Raw genomic sequence first — 16,404 nt, forward strand, 5'->3', positions numbered from 1 at the left:
AACTGTAAGACTACAATTGCATTAATTGTCAAGCATATGGGAATATATTAAACAGGGTTAATTTATAAATTCCAGAAGGAAAAACTGATGTACTGATTGCTATTGTAACTATATAGAATCTGTTCTGAATACCTTCCTCAGTGACATTTACCTTCAAGTAATTTTTTTAGCTCACTTAAATTCGTAATTTTCTAGAAAAACTCTTAAGCCTTTTTTTATTTTACAGGATTTTATTTCTTCAAATAGTATATTATCAAATGCCTTATCATGGGGAGTAAAAATTCTTCATATTGATGGTAAGGATGTTGTTACCAGTTTTTTTGACAGTATTTGTTAAAAGTATTAATTTGTGCTCTTTGGTTCCTGATTTTACATAGGCAGAATTCTGATAGCAAGAGATAGCTATAATGGTAAATCACCTAAATCTAGTACAAAGAAAATAGCAGTGTTTAACTCCAGAGGTAAAAATGCTAATCTTAAGCCTTTTTTTTTTTAAATGAAGACATTAGATACTACATTGAACAGAAGAAAAAAGAACTATATTTACTCAAGAAATCAAGCACTTCTGTGAGAGATGTGGTATGTTATTTTCCTTAACTTTTAAACTAATTAAAGAAAGTGATCAAGGTTGATTTTTTTTTTTATCTGTAAATTTTTCTTACCAAGTAGAAAGTATTACTGCTTGAATATCCTAAGGGTAAACCTTTGTGCTGTATTCATGTTTCCATTATTTGAATAAATTATCATGTTATCATTTAACTTAGGATTTCCTCATAAGGTAAAAGTTGTTCCTAGGAGGATGGCAAGTTTTATTTATTCTTTCTTCTTTGGTTGCTGCTGCTTTTAACAAGCTACTTTAGTTCATTCTGAAGGAAAACATAATGGCTTATTGCATGAAAGCTTCTAATATGTAAAATAGACTTCTTTCAATTGCTATAGATAGCATATTTATAAATTTTTATAAAATACTGGGTGAATATTCCTTAATTGAAGTAGGTTTTAAATACATATAAATTATCTTTATTGCACTTTACAGATTTTTTGGATTGTATATAGAAATAAATGTATGAAAATGTAAACTCACAAGGACATTATGGTTTCAGAATACACCAGTATGTCATTTCTGTCTATATGCAGTGTATATAAATATATATTTGAAACAAGTTTCATGAGACATTGCTTATCCTTAATGTGATTCATGCCAGTATTTCTATAGTATTCTATTTTCATTTTTAAAAAATACTAGCCACAACTCTAAATTGATATTAAATCTGCTAATAGGTCACAGTTCATAGTTTAAAAAGTATTCAGGGGAGCACCTGGGTGGCTCAGTCAGTTGAGTGTCTGACTCTTGATTTTGACTCAGGTTGTGATGATCCCAGGGTTATAGGATCGAGCCCCATGTCATTCTCTGTGCTCAGCAGGGAGTCTGCTTGAGATTCTTTCTCTCTCCTCCTCTCCCTCTGCCCCTCTCCCTGCTCACTTGCTCTCAAATCAATCTTTAATCAGTCTTTTTTTTTTATTATGTTATGTTAATCACCATACATTACATCATTAGTTTTTGATGTAGTGTTCCATGATTCATTGTTTGCGTGTAACACACAGTGCTCCATGCAGTATATGCCCTCTTTAATACCCATCACCAGGCTAACCCATCCCCCCACCCCCCTCCCCTCTGGAACCCTCAGTTTGTTTCTCGGAGTCCACAGTCTCTCATGGTTCGTCTCCCCTCTGATTTCCCCCCCTTCATTTTTCCCTTCCTGCTATCTTCTATTTTGTTTTTTTAACATAATGTATTATTTGTTTCAGAGGTACAGGTCTGTGATTCAACAGTCTTTGACAATTCACAGCACTCACCATAGCACATATCCTCCCCAATGTCTATCACTTAGCCACCCCATCCCACCCCCCAGCACTCCAGCAGCCCTCAGTTTATTTCCTGAGATTAACAATTCCTTGTATCAGTGAGGTCATATGATACATGTCTTTCTCTGATTGACTTATTTTACTTAGCGTAATACCCTCTAGTTCTATCCACGTCTTTGCAAATGGCAAGATTTCATTCCTTTTGATGGCTGCATAATATTCCTTTATATATATATATATATATATATATATATATATGTATGTACGTACGTGTATATATATATATATATATATATATACGTACACACACACACACCACATTTTCTTTATCTGTTCATCTGTCGATGGACATCTTGGCTCTTTCCACAGTTTGGCTGTTGTGGACATTGCTGCTATAAACATCGGGATGCACGTACCCCTTCGGATCCCTACATTTCTATCTTTGGGGTAAATACCCAGTAGTGCAATTGCTGGGTCATATGGTAGCTCTATTTTCAACTTTTTTTTTTTTTAATTTATTTATTTGAGAGAGCGAGAATGAGAGAGAGAGAGTACATGAGAGGGGGGAGGGTTAGAGGGAGGAGTAGGCTCCTCGCTGAGCAGGGAGCCCGATGCAGGACTCAATCCCGGGACTCCAGGATCATGACCTGAGCCGAAGGCAGTCGCTTAACCAACTGAGCCACCCAGGCGCCCTATTTTCAACTTTTTGAGGAAACTCCATACTGTTTTCCAGAGTGGCTGCACCAGTTTGCATTCCCACCAACAGTGAAGGAGGGTTCCCCTTTCTCTGCATCCTCACCAACATCTGTCGTTTCCTGACTTGTTAATTTTAGCCATTCTGACTGGTGTGAGGTGGAATCTCATTGAGGTTTTGATTTGGATTTCCCTGATGCCGAGTGGTGTTGAGCACTTTTTCATGTGTCTCTTGGCCATTTGGATGTCTTCTTTGGAAAAAATGTCTGTTCATGTCTTCTGCCCATTTCTTGATCAGATCATTTGTTCTTTGGGTGTTGAGTTTAATAAGTTCTTTATAGATTTTTGTTATTAGCCCTTTATCTGATATGTCATTTGCAAATATCTTCTCCCATTCTGTCGGTTGTCTTTTGGTTTTGTGGACTGTTTCCTTTGCTGTGCAAAAGCTTTTAGTCTTGATGAAGTCCCAATAGTTCATTTTTGCCCTTGCTTCCCTTGCCTTTGGCAATGCTTCTAGGAAGAAGTTGCTGCGGATGAGGTCGAAGAGTTTGCTGCCTGTGTTCTCCTTTAGGATTTTGATGGACTCCGGTCTCACATTTAGGTCTTTCAACCATTTTGAGTCTATTTCTGTGTGTGGTATAAGGAAATGGTCCAGTTTCATTCTTCTGCATGTGGCTGTCCAATTTTCCCAACACCATTTGTTGAAGAGATTGTCTTTTTTCCATTGGACATTCTTTCCTGCTTTGTCGAAGATTAGTTGCCCATAGAGTTGAGGGTCCATTTCTGGGCTCTCTATCCTGTTCCACTGATCTATGTGTCTGTTTTTGTGCCAGTACCATACTGTCTTGATGATTAGAACTTTGTAATAGAGCTTGAAGTCTGGAATTGTGATGCTGCCAGCTTTGCTTTTCTTTTTCAACATTCCTCTGGCTATTCGGGGTCTCTTCTGGTTCCATACAAGTTTTAGGATTATTTGTTCCATTTCTTTGAAAAAAACATGGTATTTTGATAGGGATTGCATTGAATGTGTAGATTGCTCTAGGTAGCATTGACATCTTTACAATACTTGTTCTTCCAATCCATGAGCATGGAACGTTAATCAGTCTTTTAAAAAAATATTCAGGGAGAGGCAGCTGGGTGGCTCAGTCGATTAGGTGTCCAACTCTTGGTTTTGGCTCAGGTCATGATCTCAGGGTTGTGAGATTGAACCCCATGTCCAGATTCTGCTTGAGATTTCCCCCCCTTCTGCTCCTCCCCACACTGTGTGCTCTCTCTCTAAAATAAATAATAAAATCTTTAAAAAAAAAAAGGTATTCAGGAATATTTTGTTTACACATGCAACCATCAATATTCAACAGATACTCAGTCCTATTAGGTGCCAGGCACTGGGAGTATTTGCTCTCATGAAACAAAAACAATGGGAAGTGTGATAAATAGCCATGAAACAGATCTTACTTTTCTCTCAAAACCAAAAGGATTAGAATACCAAGTATCTCTGTAATTCAGGATGTATAACTGGTCAATTTGATTCTAATACTTGAAAATTTTTTATGTCTGTAAAAAGAAAATGTTTTTGGAAAATTTCTGGTTTGTCAAGTACTAAAACATAAAACTTTTCACTAAAGATGCATTTGTGGGTCTTGAGTCTTGAATGGACATGTATAAATTTTAAGCACACTAAAGGCATAAATTTTAAAACAGTAATTATATTTTCTTAAATACTCTTGTTAGCATTTATCTTTTTAAAAAGTTGAGTGAATGTATTTTGTTTCACTATTTAAAGTGCTTGGAGTTTTTTTTTCTTATTTTATCTGAAACTTTGAGGATTTTTTGTGTATGTATACATGAGGAATGTTGGTCTTTTACTTTTTTTTTTAAGATTTTATTTATTTATTTTGACAGAGACAGCAAGAGAGGGAACCACAAGCAAGGGGAGTGGGAGAGGGAGTAGCAAGCTTCCTGCTGAGTTTGATCCCACTACCCTGGGATCATGATCTGAGCTGAAGGCAGACGCTTAACAACTGAGCCACCCAAGCGCCCTGGTCTTTTACTTTTTGATATCTTTGGTTTTAGTGTCAGGGTAATGCTACTCTCATGAGATGCTGGGACGTATTTCCACTTACATTTTCTAGACAAGTTTTTATAGAGTTGCTTTTATTTCTTAAGTTTTGATAGTATTTACCAGGAAGGTTATCTGGGCCCATAATTTTTTGTTGGAAAATTCCCAACTATGAATTCAGTTTCTTTATTAGATAAAAGAAATTCAGGTTATTTATTTCTTATTGAGTGCACTTTGGTAGTTTGTATTTTTTAAGGAATTTGTACTTGTTTAAACTGTCAAATTGATGGTAAAAGTATTTGTAATATTCCCTTATTAAGCTTTCAGTGTTTATGGAGTCTGAATGATGTCTTTCATTCCTGAGATCATTATTCCTTTTTTTTTCTCTTTGATCAGTTGGGCTAGAGTTTTATCAATTTCATCTTTTTTTTTTTTTAAAGATTTTATGTATTTATTTGACAGAGAGAGAGACAGCGAGAGAGGGAACACAAGTAGGGGGAGTGGGAGGGGGAGAAGCAGGCTTCCCGCGGAGCAGGGAGCCCAATGTGGGGCTCTATCCCAGGACCCTGGGATCATGACCTGAGCCGAAGGCAGATGCCGAAGGCAGATGCCTAACTGAGCCACCCAGGTGCCCTCAATTTCATCTTTTCAAAGAACCAGCTCTACTGTAAATTCTTTTTTAAGCTCTGCTTTACTGCTATTCCACACATTTTATGTAAAACTTCGTGTGTGTGTGTACACACACACACACACACACACACACACACACACACACACACACACACACTCTTTCAGAGCACCTGTAGGTTCATAGCAAAATTGAGTAGAAGGCACAGATATTCCCATATACCCCTTGGCTTTCAGTAACACACAGCCTCCTCCACTATCAACATCCTGTACCACAGTGGTACATTCGTTATAAATTGATGAACCTTTATTGACAAGTCATCCTCACTAAAGTCCATAGTTTACTTTAGGGTTCACTCTTAGTGTTGTACACTGTATAAGTTTACACAAATGAATAGTGACATGTATTTGTCATCACAATATCCTACAGAATAGTTTTCATAAAAATGTTCCATGCTACATCTGTTCATCCCTCCCTCCCTCACTTACTCCTAACAACTACTGATCCTTTTTCCATAGTTTGGCCTTTTCCAGCGTGTCATATATTTGGAGCCATACAATATATAGCCTTTTCAGATTGTCGTCTTCAGTAAGTGATAGGCATTTAAAATTTCTCCATGTCTTTTCATGACTTGATAGCTTTTTTTTTTTAATTGCTGAATGATTCCATTGTCTAAATTTGCCACAGCTCATCCACCTTCTGAAAGACATCTTGGTTGCTTCCGAGCTTTGACGTTACACATAAATTACGTATATAAACATCCATGTGTAGGTTTTTGTGTGGACATTAGTTTTCAACACATTTGGATAAATACCAAGGAGCATGATTGCTGCATTATATGGTAAGAGTATGTTTAGTTTGGTAAGAAGCTACCAAACTGTCTTCCAAAATGGCTGTACCATTTTGCATTTCCACCAGCAATGAATGAGCTGTTACTGATTTCTTTTTTAATTCTGTTATGGTCAGAACACATACTTCATGTGATTTCAGTTCTTTTAAGTTTGTCAAGGTTTGTATTGTCCAGAATACAATCTGTCTTTTTTTTAAGATTTTATTTATTTGAGAGAGAGCGCACACATGTTGTGCAGGAAGAGGGGAGAGGAGACAGGAAGGGAGAGGGAAAGAGAGAGGATCTCCAGTGGACTCTGCACTGAGGGTGGAGCTCAACACGGGGCTTGATCTCACAACCCAGAGATCATGAACTAAGCCGAAACCAAGAGTCGGACACTTAACCCACTGAGCCACCCACGTGCCCCCAGAATATAGTCTGTCTTAATGCAAGTTCCATGTGCACTTAAAATCATGTATTCTAAGGTTAATGGGTAGAATGTTCTATAGTTGTCAAATAGGTCAAATTGTATAGCTTTTCTGTATTCATACTGATACTCTCTTATTCTAGCCATTATGGAAAGAGAGGGGAATATTGAAGTTGCCAAATATGTTGTGGGTTTGTGTATTTTTCCTTCTAGTTCTATCATAGTTTTTGATTTGTGTATTTTGAGCCTCCTTAGATGTGCACACATCTGATATTCTCTGTCTTCTTGGTGAATTGACCTTGTTACTATATAACATCCCTCTGTCCCTGTTAGTATTCCTTGTTCTGAAGTCTCTGAATATACTATAACCACTCCAGCTTCCTTTTGATTAATGTTTACATGGTCTTTTTTATTCCTTCTACATTTAACATATCTATGTGTTTATTTTTAAAATAGGTTTCTTATAGATAGTTGAAAGTTGTCTTTTTATCATATCTGGCAATCTCTATCTTTTAATTGGTATGTTGTAATGATTTACACTTAATAATTATTAGGATCATTTAATTTAGGCCTGCCAATATACTAATATTTTTCTTTTGGTGTTCTCTGCATTTTATTCCTCTGTTTTCTCCTTTTTCTGTTGCTTTTCAGATTGAAGATTTATCTATTGGCTTTTTGGCTATATCCATGTTTTTGTTTTTATTGTAGTGGTTGCTTAGGTTAAATTATACCTATGTAATTTTTCACAGTCTATTTAGAATTAATATTTTACCTACTTCAAATAAAATGTAGAAGCCTTAAAACTTTTTGAGGTCTTTATCCTCTCCCACCAGTCTTTATGGTATAGTTATTTTTGTTACATTTGCATTTGTGTTAACCTCTTTCCTCGAAAAAGTCATGTAGAAGAGAATGTGAGAATGTATTTTGCCTTCATTCCTGCAAGATCGTTTCACTCGATAACGAATTAGGAATAAAAAATTCTTTACTCTTAGGTCAGTACTTTACAGGTGTTCTATAGCTATATTCTGGCTTCCACGGATTTTAATGAAAAATCTGTAGTCATTGTTTTTTTTTTTTTTTAAGATTTTATTTTACTTATTTGAGGGGGAGAGAGTAAGAGAGAGCACAAGAGGGGGTAGTGTCAGAGGGAGAAGCAGATCCCCGCTGAGCTGAGAGCCCAGTGCGGAACTCCATCCTGGGACTCTGGGATCATGACCTGAGCCGAAGGCAGCTGCTTAACTGGCTGAGCCATCCAGGCGCCCAAAATGTTGTTTTCTTATAAATAATGATCATTTTTCTCTATGTACTTAAAAGATTTTTAATTTATCTCTGGTTTTCAACAGTTTGGTTGTGATATGCCTTGGCATGGGTTACTTAGAGATTATTCTGTTGTTCACTAAGCTTCTTAAAACTGTAAGTTTATGTTTGGAAAGTAGGCTATTTTGTTAAAAATCTTCACCATTTTTTTTTCTATTTCTACATTTCCAATAATACTAATTTTAAATCTTTTATATTAATTATAGCTAGAATACAAAGTACTTATTGGGTCCCTGAGACACTGTTCATTTTTTTTCCACATTCTTTTCTGTTCTTCTAATTAAAAATTTCTATTCATCAGTCTTCCAGCTCACTGACACTTCACTTTGTCATCTATGTTCTGTTTTCAAGCCCATCTAGTTAATTCTGTGTTTCAAATCATGTATTTTTCACTTGACTTCTACACTAGTCTTCACTAGACTTCTACAGTTTTCCTTTTTTTATAGCTTTTCTGCTGAGAATTTGTATCTTTCCATCATTTTAAGTCTGTTTGCCCTTACCTTAGAGTCTTTCTGATAATTTTGACATCAGGAACATCTTGGGGTTGGCATCTGATTATCTTTTTCCCTCAAGAATTGATGATGTTTTTACTGGTTCTTAATGTCAAATAATTTTTGACTTACACTAAATATTCTAAGTGTAATGTTGTATAGACTTCAGAGCTATTATAGTACTCTGGAGAATGCTGATTTTGTTGCTGTCGTGATTGTTGTGTGTGTGTGTTGTGTGTGAGTCAAACTGTCGATTCTATCTCAATTTCTTTACATGGCAGTTCTCTCAGTTTTGGTTTTCAAAGATCTGTATGTAACTGTTTGTTCTGCACATGCATCATTTATAGGTTAGTCTAAGACTTGGGCAGTGGTTTAAATTTTAGTTCTATTTTCAAAGCCTTGATATTAAGTCTGGCACTTATGTGGGTTTATATAGGGAATTAGGGATCCCCTTTTCCAGTTTGCTACTTTCTCCAGTTTCCCCTTCACTCTCCATCCCACAATGACCCTGTCGCTAGTTCTTCTGTTCAGAAAGTTAGGGTTCCTCAATTTTAGCTGCCTATGGCACCTACAACTGCAGTTTCATAACGAGGGTCCACCCTCAGGATAGAACTGTGGGAGAAAAGAAAGATATAATAGTCCATGGTTTCCCTTTGTACTCTTTGGACTACAGGAACCTCTTTCCTGTTTTTTTGTTTTTTTTTTTTTAAGCCAGAAATATGTGATTTATATAGGCGTTTTAGCCACTGGCTCCACTACTTTCTGCCAGCTCTGTAATTAGAGGCTCATCCTTTAGGCAACATTGTGAGAAAAAGAGGATGGGAAATACACCCTCTTAAACTTGGTTTCTCAGAGTTTGACTTCTTTGTACAATATGCCTGCTTTTGCTTACTTTTTAGTCCTCGTAGTTGCTTATTGTATTTTTCCTAGAGTTTTAGTTGTAATCAGTGGGATTGTTTGACCATACTGGACATACTCCACCTGGACAGGAATCAACAGACTAATAAATATTTTAATAATTCCTTTGTTCAGTCTATCACAAAAGTTTGCTCAGTAAGGGCATAAAAATAACTTTAAGACTATTTTTAAATTATTTCATTAACTGTACTTTTCCTTATTGGTTGATTTCTTTCTGTAAAGACAAAAACAATTATTGCCAGAATGCAAGGTATTTGTTGGGTGTATTATAAAAGTGAGTTTGTATTGTGTTCATTGTTTGATTTCTTGGGTTGAGTTGATTTTTAAAAGCAAGTTTTTCTCTTTTTTCCCCCCCACAAAACTATAGTAATCACCCTTCTTTTATATAGTTCTTTTCCTATATGATTATCTTCAGGATAAAAATGAGCAGTTGCAGTTGCTGTTTTCATTGTACTTTCAAACCCAGTCTTTTCACCTTTTTTTTTTTAGGGGAAAAGAGTAGGTACTGGGACACAGAAAGCAAGAAGTAAGTATTTTGATATCCTTAATTGTATTTGATTTGCTTTTAGAAAATAGAACAGATCTTATAAAAATCCTCTGGAAGATCATGTAAACGACCCTGCAGGGAACGTGTTCAGTAGGTCTTAGTTTTTTTAGACTATGGACCCCTGTGGGAGTCTGATGAAGCTTATGGACCCCTTTTCAGAGTAATGTTTTTAAAAAACATATAAAAAAATTATTAGGTTACTGAGAAAGTAAATGAAATTCAGTTGTCAGAAAATTTTTAATTATGAAATGGTGATATACTTGATTTTTTTACACATTTAAAACAAGTGCTAGCAGTGATTCTACTGTAATTTTGAAGTGGTGAGCATAAATGATTCTTTGAGATCTGTAATAACTAATATGATATGAAAGTATTTCTTTCATTTGGTTTCAGAATTACAGGCACTGCTAATACCACTGTGATCCTGTTGCTTAAATGCATAACTAGAGGAAATGTTAAATTTCAGTTAGAGATTAGTGAAATTAAAAGTTGGATTTTTTTCCTGTTTTAGCTCATGATTCTTCTGAATTCTCTTCATAGATCCTTTGCAGGGAATCCTTTCATTTTAAGAATCTCAGAATGTAGAAAGAATTTCTGTCATTTTGGAAATGGGCTGATATTGTAAAATACCTCACCTGAGACTTAACTGAATTGAAATGAAAGGGATAATGGGTACAGATGGTCCTTGACTTATGATGCTTTGACTTTAAATTTTTCACCTTTACAATGGGGCAATACACATTCAGTAGAAACTGTACTTTGAATTTTGAATGTTGATCTTCTCCTGGGTGGGCAGTATGCCATATGAAACTCTCCTGATGCTGGGCAGCAGCATTGAGCTGCAGCTCCCATTCATTCATGTGGTCACAAGGATAAACAACCAATATACCTAAAACCATTCTGTTTTTCACTTTTAGTACAGTACTCAACAAATTACATCACATATTCAACATTTTTTACTATAAATGGGCTTTGTGTTCAATAATTTTGCCCAACTATAGGCTAATATAAGTGTTCTGAGCATGTTTTAAGTTAGGCTAGAGCTAAGCTGTGATGTTTGATAGGTTAGGTGTATTTAATGGATTTTGCGACTTACGATGTTTCCAACTTACAATGGGTTTATCGACGTGTAACCCTAATTGTAGATTGAGGAACATCTGTACAGTTTGGTGGGATTTTTTTTTATTTCCTGGATTTGTACATATCTAATAATATGTTTTGTATATTCTCAAGCAGGTAGACTCAAAAAACCTTTTGTAAAGGTGGAAGATATGAGCCAGTAAGTATCTAAGTTCAATTGGTAATTTAAATATAATATTAAAAGAGAAAATCTAATTAAGCTATCTCCACTAATACTATTAGGTTTCTTTATGTTAGATTTATATTATACTAATACGTAGGTGGCACAAGTTGTAGAAAGTAGCATTAATTAATTTTCGCTCAAAAATTAAGCAATTTTTAGCTTAATTTAGTTTCAGTATGCTATAGGTGATAATTCCTTGAAATATCTACTTTAGAGCAATCATGAGACCAACTCATTTTTGTAGTATTTCAAATAACCATTCACTAGCTAAATGGAGTACCATATGATCAAAACTACTACTTAAAGATTGCTTCTACTTTGTGAAATATATTAGTAGGTACTATTTGGAAGTACAAAATCTGAGTATAACATTTAATTTAGTAGTTTTCCTGAACTTACTCTGAAGGTTTATAGGGTAATCTTAAGACTACAGTTACAAGTAAATTAATTTGGCATGGAAGATTTCAGTAACTTTTTCTTGACCTCTTCCTTTAGACATGTGTGATTAATTCTTTTGAGTACTCACTGAAGTGACAAAGATGTATCGAATGCTTCTTTTTATGAAATGTATTATAATGAAAAAAAATTGCAGTTCAAAATTAGGCCTAGAGAAGGTGCCAATATATGGAAAGACATCCAACGTCACGGATTGGAAGACTTCATATTGCTAAGATGTCAGTACGCCCAAAGTGATCTACAGATTCAGTGCAATCCCTGTCAAAATCCCAATGACTTTTTTTGCAGAAGGGGAGAAATCCATCCTAAAATTCATACCAAATCGCAAGGGACCCCAAACGCCCAAAGCAATCTTGAAGAACAAAGTTGAAGATCTAAACTTCCCTGATTTCAGAATTTACTAAAAGCTTCAGTAATCACAACAGCTTGTTAACAACATAAAGACAGATGTGTGGACCAATGGAAAAGAATAAATAGCTAAGAAATAAATCTTTACATTTAGGTCAAATGACTATTGATAAGGATGTCAAGATCATTCGGTGGGGAATGGACAGTCTGTCTTCAGCAAATGGTATTGGGAAAACTACATATCCACGTGCAGAAAAATGAAGTTGGACTACCATGTATAAAATTAACTTAAAATAGATCAAAGACTTAAAAGCATAAAACTCTTGGAAGGAAACAAGGGAAAAGCTTTATGACATTGGATTTCACAGTGATTTCTTGGATATGACATCAAAAGCACAAGCAACACAATTATAAATTTGTGTGCACAACAGAGTGAAATGGGATGGAACCATGGAATGGGAGAAGATATTTGTAAATCACATATATCTAATAAAGTGTAATATGTGAGGGAGCTTGGGAAGATGTTGGAGTAGGAGGACCCTGAGGTCACCCCTTCCCTTGTTTACAACTAGTTAGCACTTGCATCCAAATAAACTAGAAAATGATGTGAAGATTGGCAGAACAAACTTAACTATGTGGAGAAGAAGCTGCATCTGAGAGCTTAGGAAGGGCAGAGTTGGTGATTGGGAGCTGTCTGCAGGAGGGAGAGAGTTGTAGGCTATGGCTCAGAGAGGTGAAAGCACCAGGGAGCCCACTAAGGGAAGATAAATCCCCATGTCTGGCTTTGAAAACCAGAGGGGTGAAATCCCTAACTTTGTATAACCAGTCAGGCTTGGATTCTGGAGCTTTAAAAGTCTGCTGACTCAGCACTGGGTGAGCTGGGAGGGCAAGTGATAGATGGGTCCCTACCCTTAAAGGGACAGCAGCCTATGGAGAGGCAAATGGAAGCTATAGCTTGAACAATGCCTGGGGCAAACAGGAGCAGCCCTGGGTGATGTAGGGAATTGTTGAATTACTGTATTATAAACACCTGGAACTGATATAATACTGTATGTTAACTATACTGGAACTCAAATAAAAATCTGATTTTTTAAAAAAAGTATAAAGAAGTCAACAGATAATCAAATTATCAGGTTTTTGTTTTTGTTTTTGTTTTTTTTGTTTTTAAGATTTATTTGCGACCACCCTTGTGCACTTGAGTATGGAAAAGAGCAGAGGGAGAGAATCTTCAGGCAAACACCCTGCTGTCCACTTCGGTGCTCTATCTCAACATCCATGAGATCATGACCAGAGCCAAAACCAAGAGTCGGATGCTTAACCAAGCCACCTGGGCACCCCTCAAATTTATCAGATTTAAAAAATGGTTACAGGACTTGACATTTCTTCAAAGATGTACAGATTGCCAACAAACACATGAAAAGATGTTCACCATCACTAATCATCACAGAAATGCCAGTCAAAACCACCTTGAGATATCTATCACTTCACACCTGTTAGGATACAAACAAACAAAAACCCCCTAGAATAATAGGTATTGGCAAGGAATTGGAGAAATTGGATCTCTTGTGCACTCTTCGTGGATTGTAAAATAACTGCAACTACGTGGAAAACAGTATGGAGGTTCTTCATAAAACTGGAACTATGATATGATCTTGCAGTTTCACTTCTGGTTATTTTTCCAAAATAATTGAAAGGGTCTTGAAGAGATGCTTGCACATGCATATTGGTAACAGCACTATTTACAGTAGCCCAGTGGTAGAAGCAGTCCATATGTCCATCAATAGATAATGGATTATGTGGTATATATAGAAAATGGAGTATTACTCAACCTTAAAAAAAGGAATGAAATTCTGACAAATGCTCTTCAACATGGATGAACCTTGAGGACATTATGCTGAGTGAAATAAGAGGAAAAATACTACAAGATTCCAGTTGATGAAGTACTTAGAGTAGTCAGATTCATAAAGTAGAGTGAGTGATGGTTGTCAGGGGTGGGCAGAAAAGGGAGAATGGGGACTTACTGTTTAATGGGTACAGAGTTTTTGTTTTGAAAAATGAAAAGGGTTCTGGAGATGGATGATGTTAATGGTTGGAAAACACTGAATGTACTTAATGCAGCTGAACTATATTCCTAAAAATGGTTAAAAATGGCACCTGGCTATCTCATTTGGTAGAGCATGTGACTCTTGATGTTGGTTGTGGAGTTCAAGCCCCATTTTGGGCATAGAGATTACTTTAAAAAAAAAAGGTATTATTAACATAGTAAATTTTGCGGGTATTTTACCATAATTAAAAAAAGATGTTTATGTTAAAAAGATATTAGGTCTACTCACTGATATGAGGAATTCTTAATCTCAGGAAACAAACTGAGGGTCGCTGGAGTGGTGGGGGTGTGGGAGGGATGGGGTGGCTGGGTGATAGACATTGGGGAGAGTATGTGCTATGGTGAGCGCTGTGAATTGTGCAAGACTGTTGAATCACAGATCTGTACCTCTGAAACAAATAATGCAATATATGTTAAGAAAAAAAAGAAGAAGATAGCAGAAGGGGAAGAATGAAGGGGAGTAAATCGGAGGGGGAGACGAACCATGAGAGACGATGGACTCTGAAAAACAAACTGAGGGTTCTAGAGGGGCGGGGCGTGGGTGGATGGGTTAGCCTGGTGATGGGTATTAAAGAGGGCACGTTCTGCGTGGAGCACTGGGTTTTATGCACAAACAACGAATCATGGAACACTACATCAAAAACTAATGATGTAATGTATGGTGATTAACATAACAATAAAAAACAATAAAATTTAAAAAAAGATATTAGGTCCATGAATTGGGAAAGGAAGCCTAACTGATTTCTGTTATTTATTTCAGATTCCAGATGAATTCCTTGATTTGAAATATAAGATTTCCGTTGTATTTTTTTCATGATAAAGAATCTCATGTATTTGTCTTTTTATTTTTTTTAGACTTTATAGACCATTTTATCTTCAGCTGACCAATATGCCTTTTATAAATTATTCTATTCAGAAGCCCTCCAGTCCATTTGATGTAGATAAGCCATCTAGCATCCAAAAGCAAACTCAGGTTAAACTAAGGTTTGTTTAACCTTCAAGTAATTTTTTCTTTTTAAGCAAACATTTAAAATAATTAATTAAATGCTGTGGTGGATGGGGGTGTGTGTGTGTGCACGTGTTTGATCACTGTTAATGGTTTTCCCACCTGTATATTTTTAATGCTGGATTAGAAGTCTGAATCTTTCCTAAGTATGTCACGTTAGGCATGTTAGGATCAAGAGATTAAGGTTGAGGGGTGGCTTGCAAATATTTACAAGTAATTAAAATGTGTTATTTCTCCTAAGTGATCTGAAATATTCTCCAGAAAAATAACTACATTTTTAGTTTGCATCTCAATTTCTTAAAAAGCAATAAAAGTATTTGTTGATATAAACATCTGTGGAGATTATGGCAGATTGATAGGTGAGGACTGTACATTTTATAAATTCTTAATATTCAGCAATTAATTCTTTTATCATATATTTCTATCAGAATCCAAACGGATGGCAATAAATGTGGTGGCATCCCAGTTCAACTCCAATTGAAAGAGAAGAAAAAAAAAGGATATTGTGAATGTTGCTTGCAGAAATATGAAGATCTTGAAACTGTAAATATGATTTTATATTTAGGGGGTTGATGTTTCTAAGTAAATATGAATATTTACTAATGTAAATTTTAGCTTAGTTTTCTGATTGTGGCTCACAACTTCATAATGACTAAATAGCATATATTTCTTTTTGATAGAATTATCTTAAATTTTAGGAACCCAAGGTGGGAAAATGTTTATTGAAAACTAATTTTTATTCATTCATTCAACAAATTTTTATCAAGTACCTGTGTTGTGCCAATCACTACTCTGAACAAACAGCATTGAACAAAAGAGGCCAATTCCCTACCTTTATGAAAATTACATTCTATGAAAGGGGAGGAGAGATATGTAACCACGTAGTAAGAAAGTAATTAAGTATATATAGAGAACAGCAGATCACTTCATTAAGAAACTGTAAAGCAGGAATGGGGGTGTAGATATTTATTTAGACAAGGAATAGCTAACTGATAAAGTGATATTTGACTAGAAACCTAGGAAGTGAGGGAACATGACTTGTGGATATTGAAATTAGCAGTGCCAAAGTGCTAAATTAAACTGATTGTTGGGATTGAAGAAACCATTCAGCTAATGGTGGTGGCCTGGTAGAAGTGATGAGACTTGGTTAGATTGTGGATATAATTTAAAAGTGGGGCAAAGAGGCTTTGCCAGTGGATTGGAAGTTGGGAGTGACTAGAGTAGAAGATGCTTCAGGCCTGAGCAATTAAAAAATGGGCATATGCTTTACTAATGGTAGGATGAGAAGAAAGTAGAGATTACTCTTTGAAGTAGCAGAAAGAGAAATAGAATAGTTGGAAAGGGACATTCAATGAAGATACAGTTTTGAAGATGGGAACTATTTATGGTTTGTAAAGTGATAAAACAAAAAC

The 16,404-nt window shown here is 35.7% G+C and overlaps 1 protein-coding gene across 4 annotated transcripts in view; it reads left to right on the forward strand.

The window, feature by feature from the left end:
* Nucleotides 1–16,404, forward strand: part of DBF4 (DBF4 zinc finger) — a 31,487-nt gene that overhangs the window by 9,736 nt on the left and 5,347 nt on the right. For 2 of the 4 annotated variants that reach the window (XM_027573080.2, XM_027573079.2), the window contains 6 exons: nucleotides 227–296; nucleotides 503–579; nucleotides 9,718–9,754; nucleotides 11,009–11,054; nucleotides 14,842–14,970; nucleotides 15,421–15,535. In XM_027573080.2, coding sequence (XP_027428881.1) covers nucleotides 227–296; nucleotides 503–579; nucleotides 9,718–9,754; nucleotides 11,009–11,054; nucleotides 14,842–14,970; nucleotides 15,421–15,535 — 474 coding nt within the window. The remainder of the gene's footprint in view (nucleotides 1–226; nucleotides 297–502; nucleotides 580–9,717; nucleotides 9,755–11,008; nucleotides 11,055–14,841; nucleotides 14,971–15,420; nucleotides 15,536–16,404) is intronic. The other 2 variants (XM_027573081.1, XM_027573082.2) reach the window with 2 other exon arrangements.

Source organism: Zalophus californianus, chromosome 12 (genome assembly GCF_009762305.2).
Source record: "Zalophus californianus isolate mZalCal1 chromosome 12, mZalCal1.pri.v2, whole genome shotgun sequence".
Classification (NCBI taxonomy): Eukaryota; Metazoa; Chordata; class Mammalia; order Carnivora; family Otariidae; genus Zalophus; species Zalophus californianus.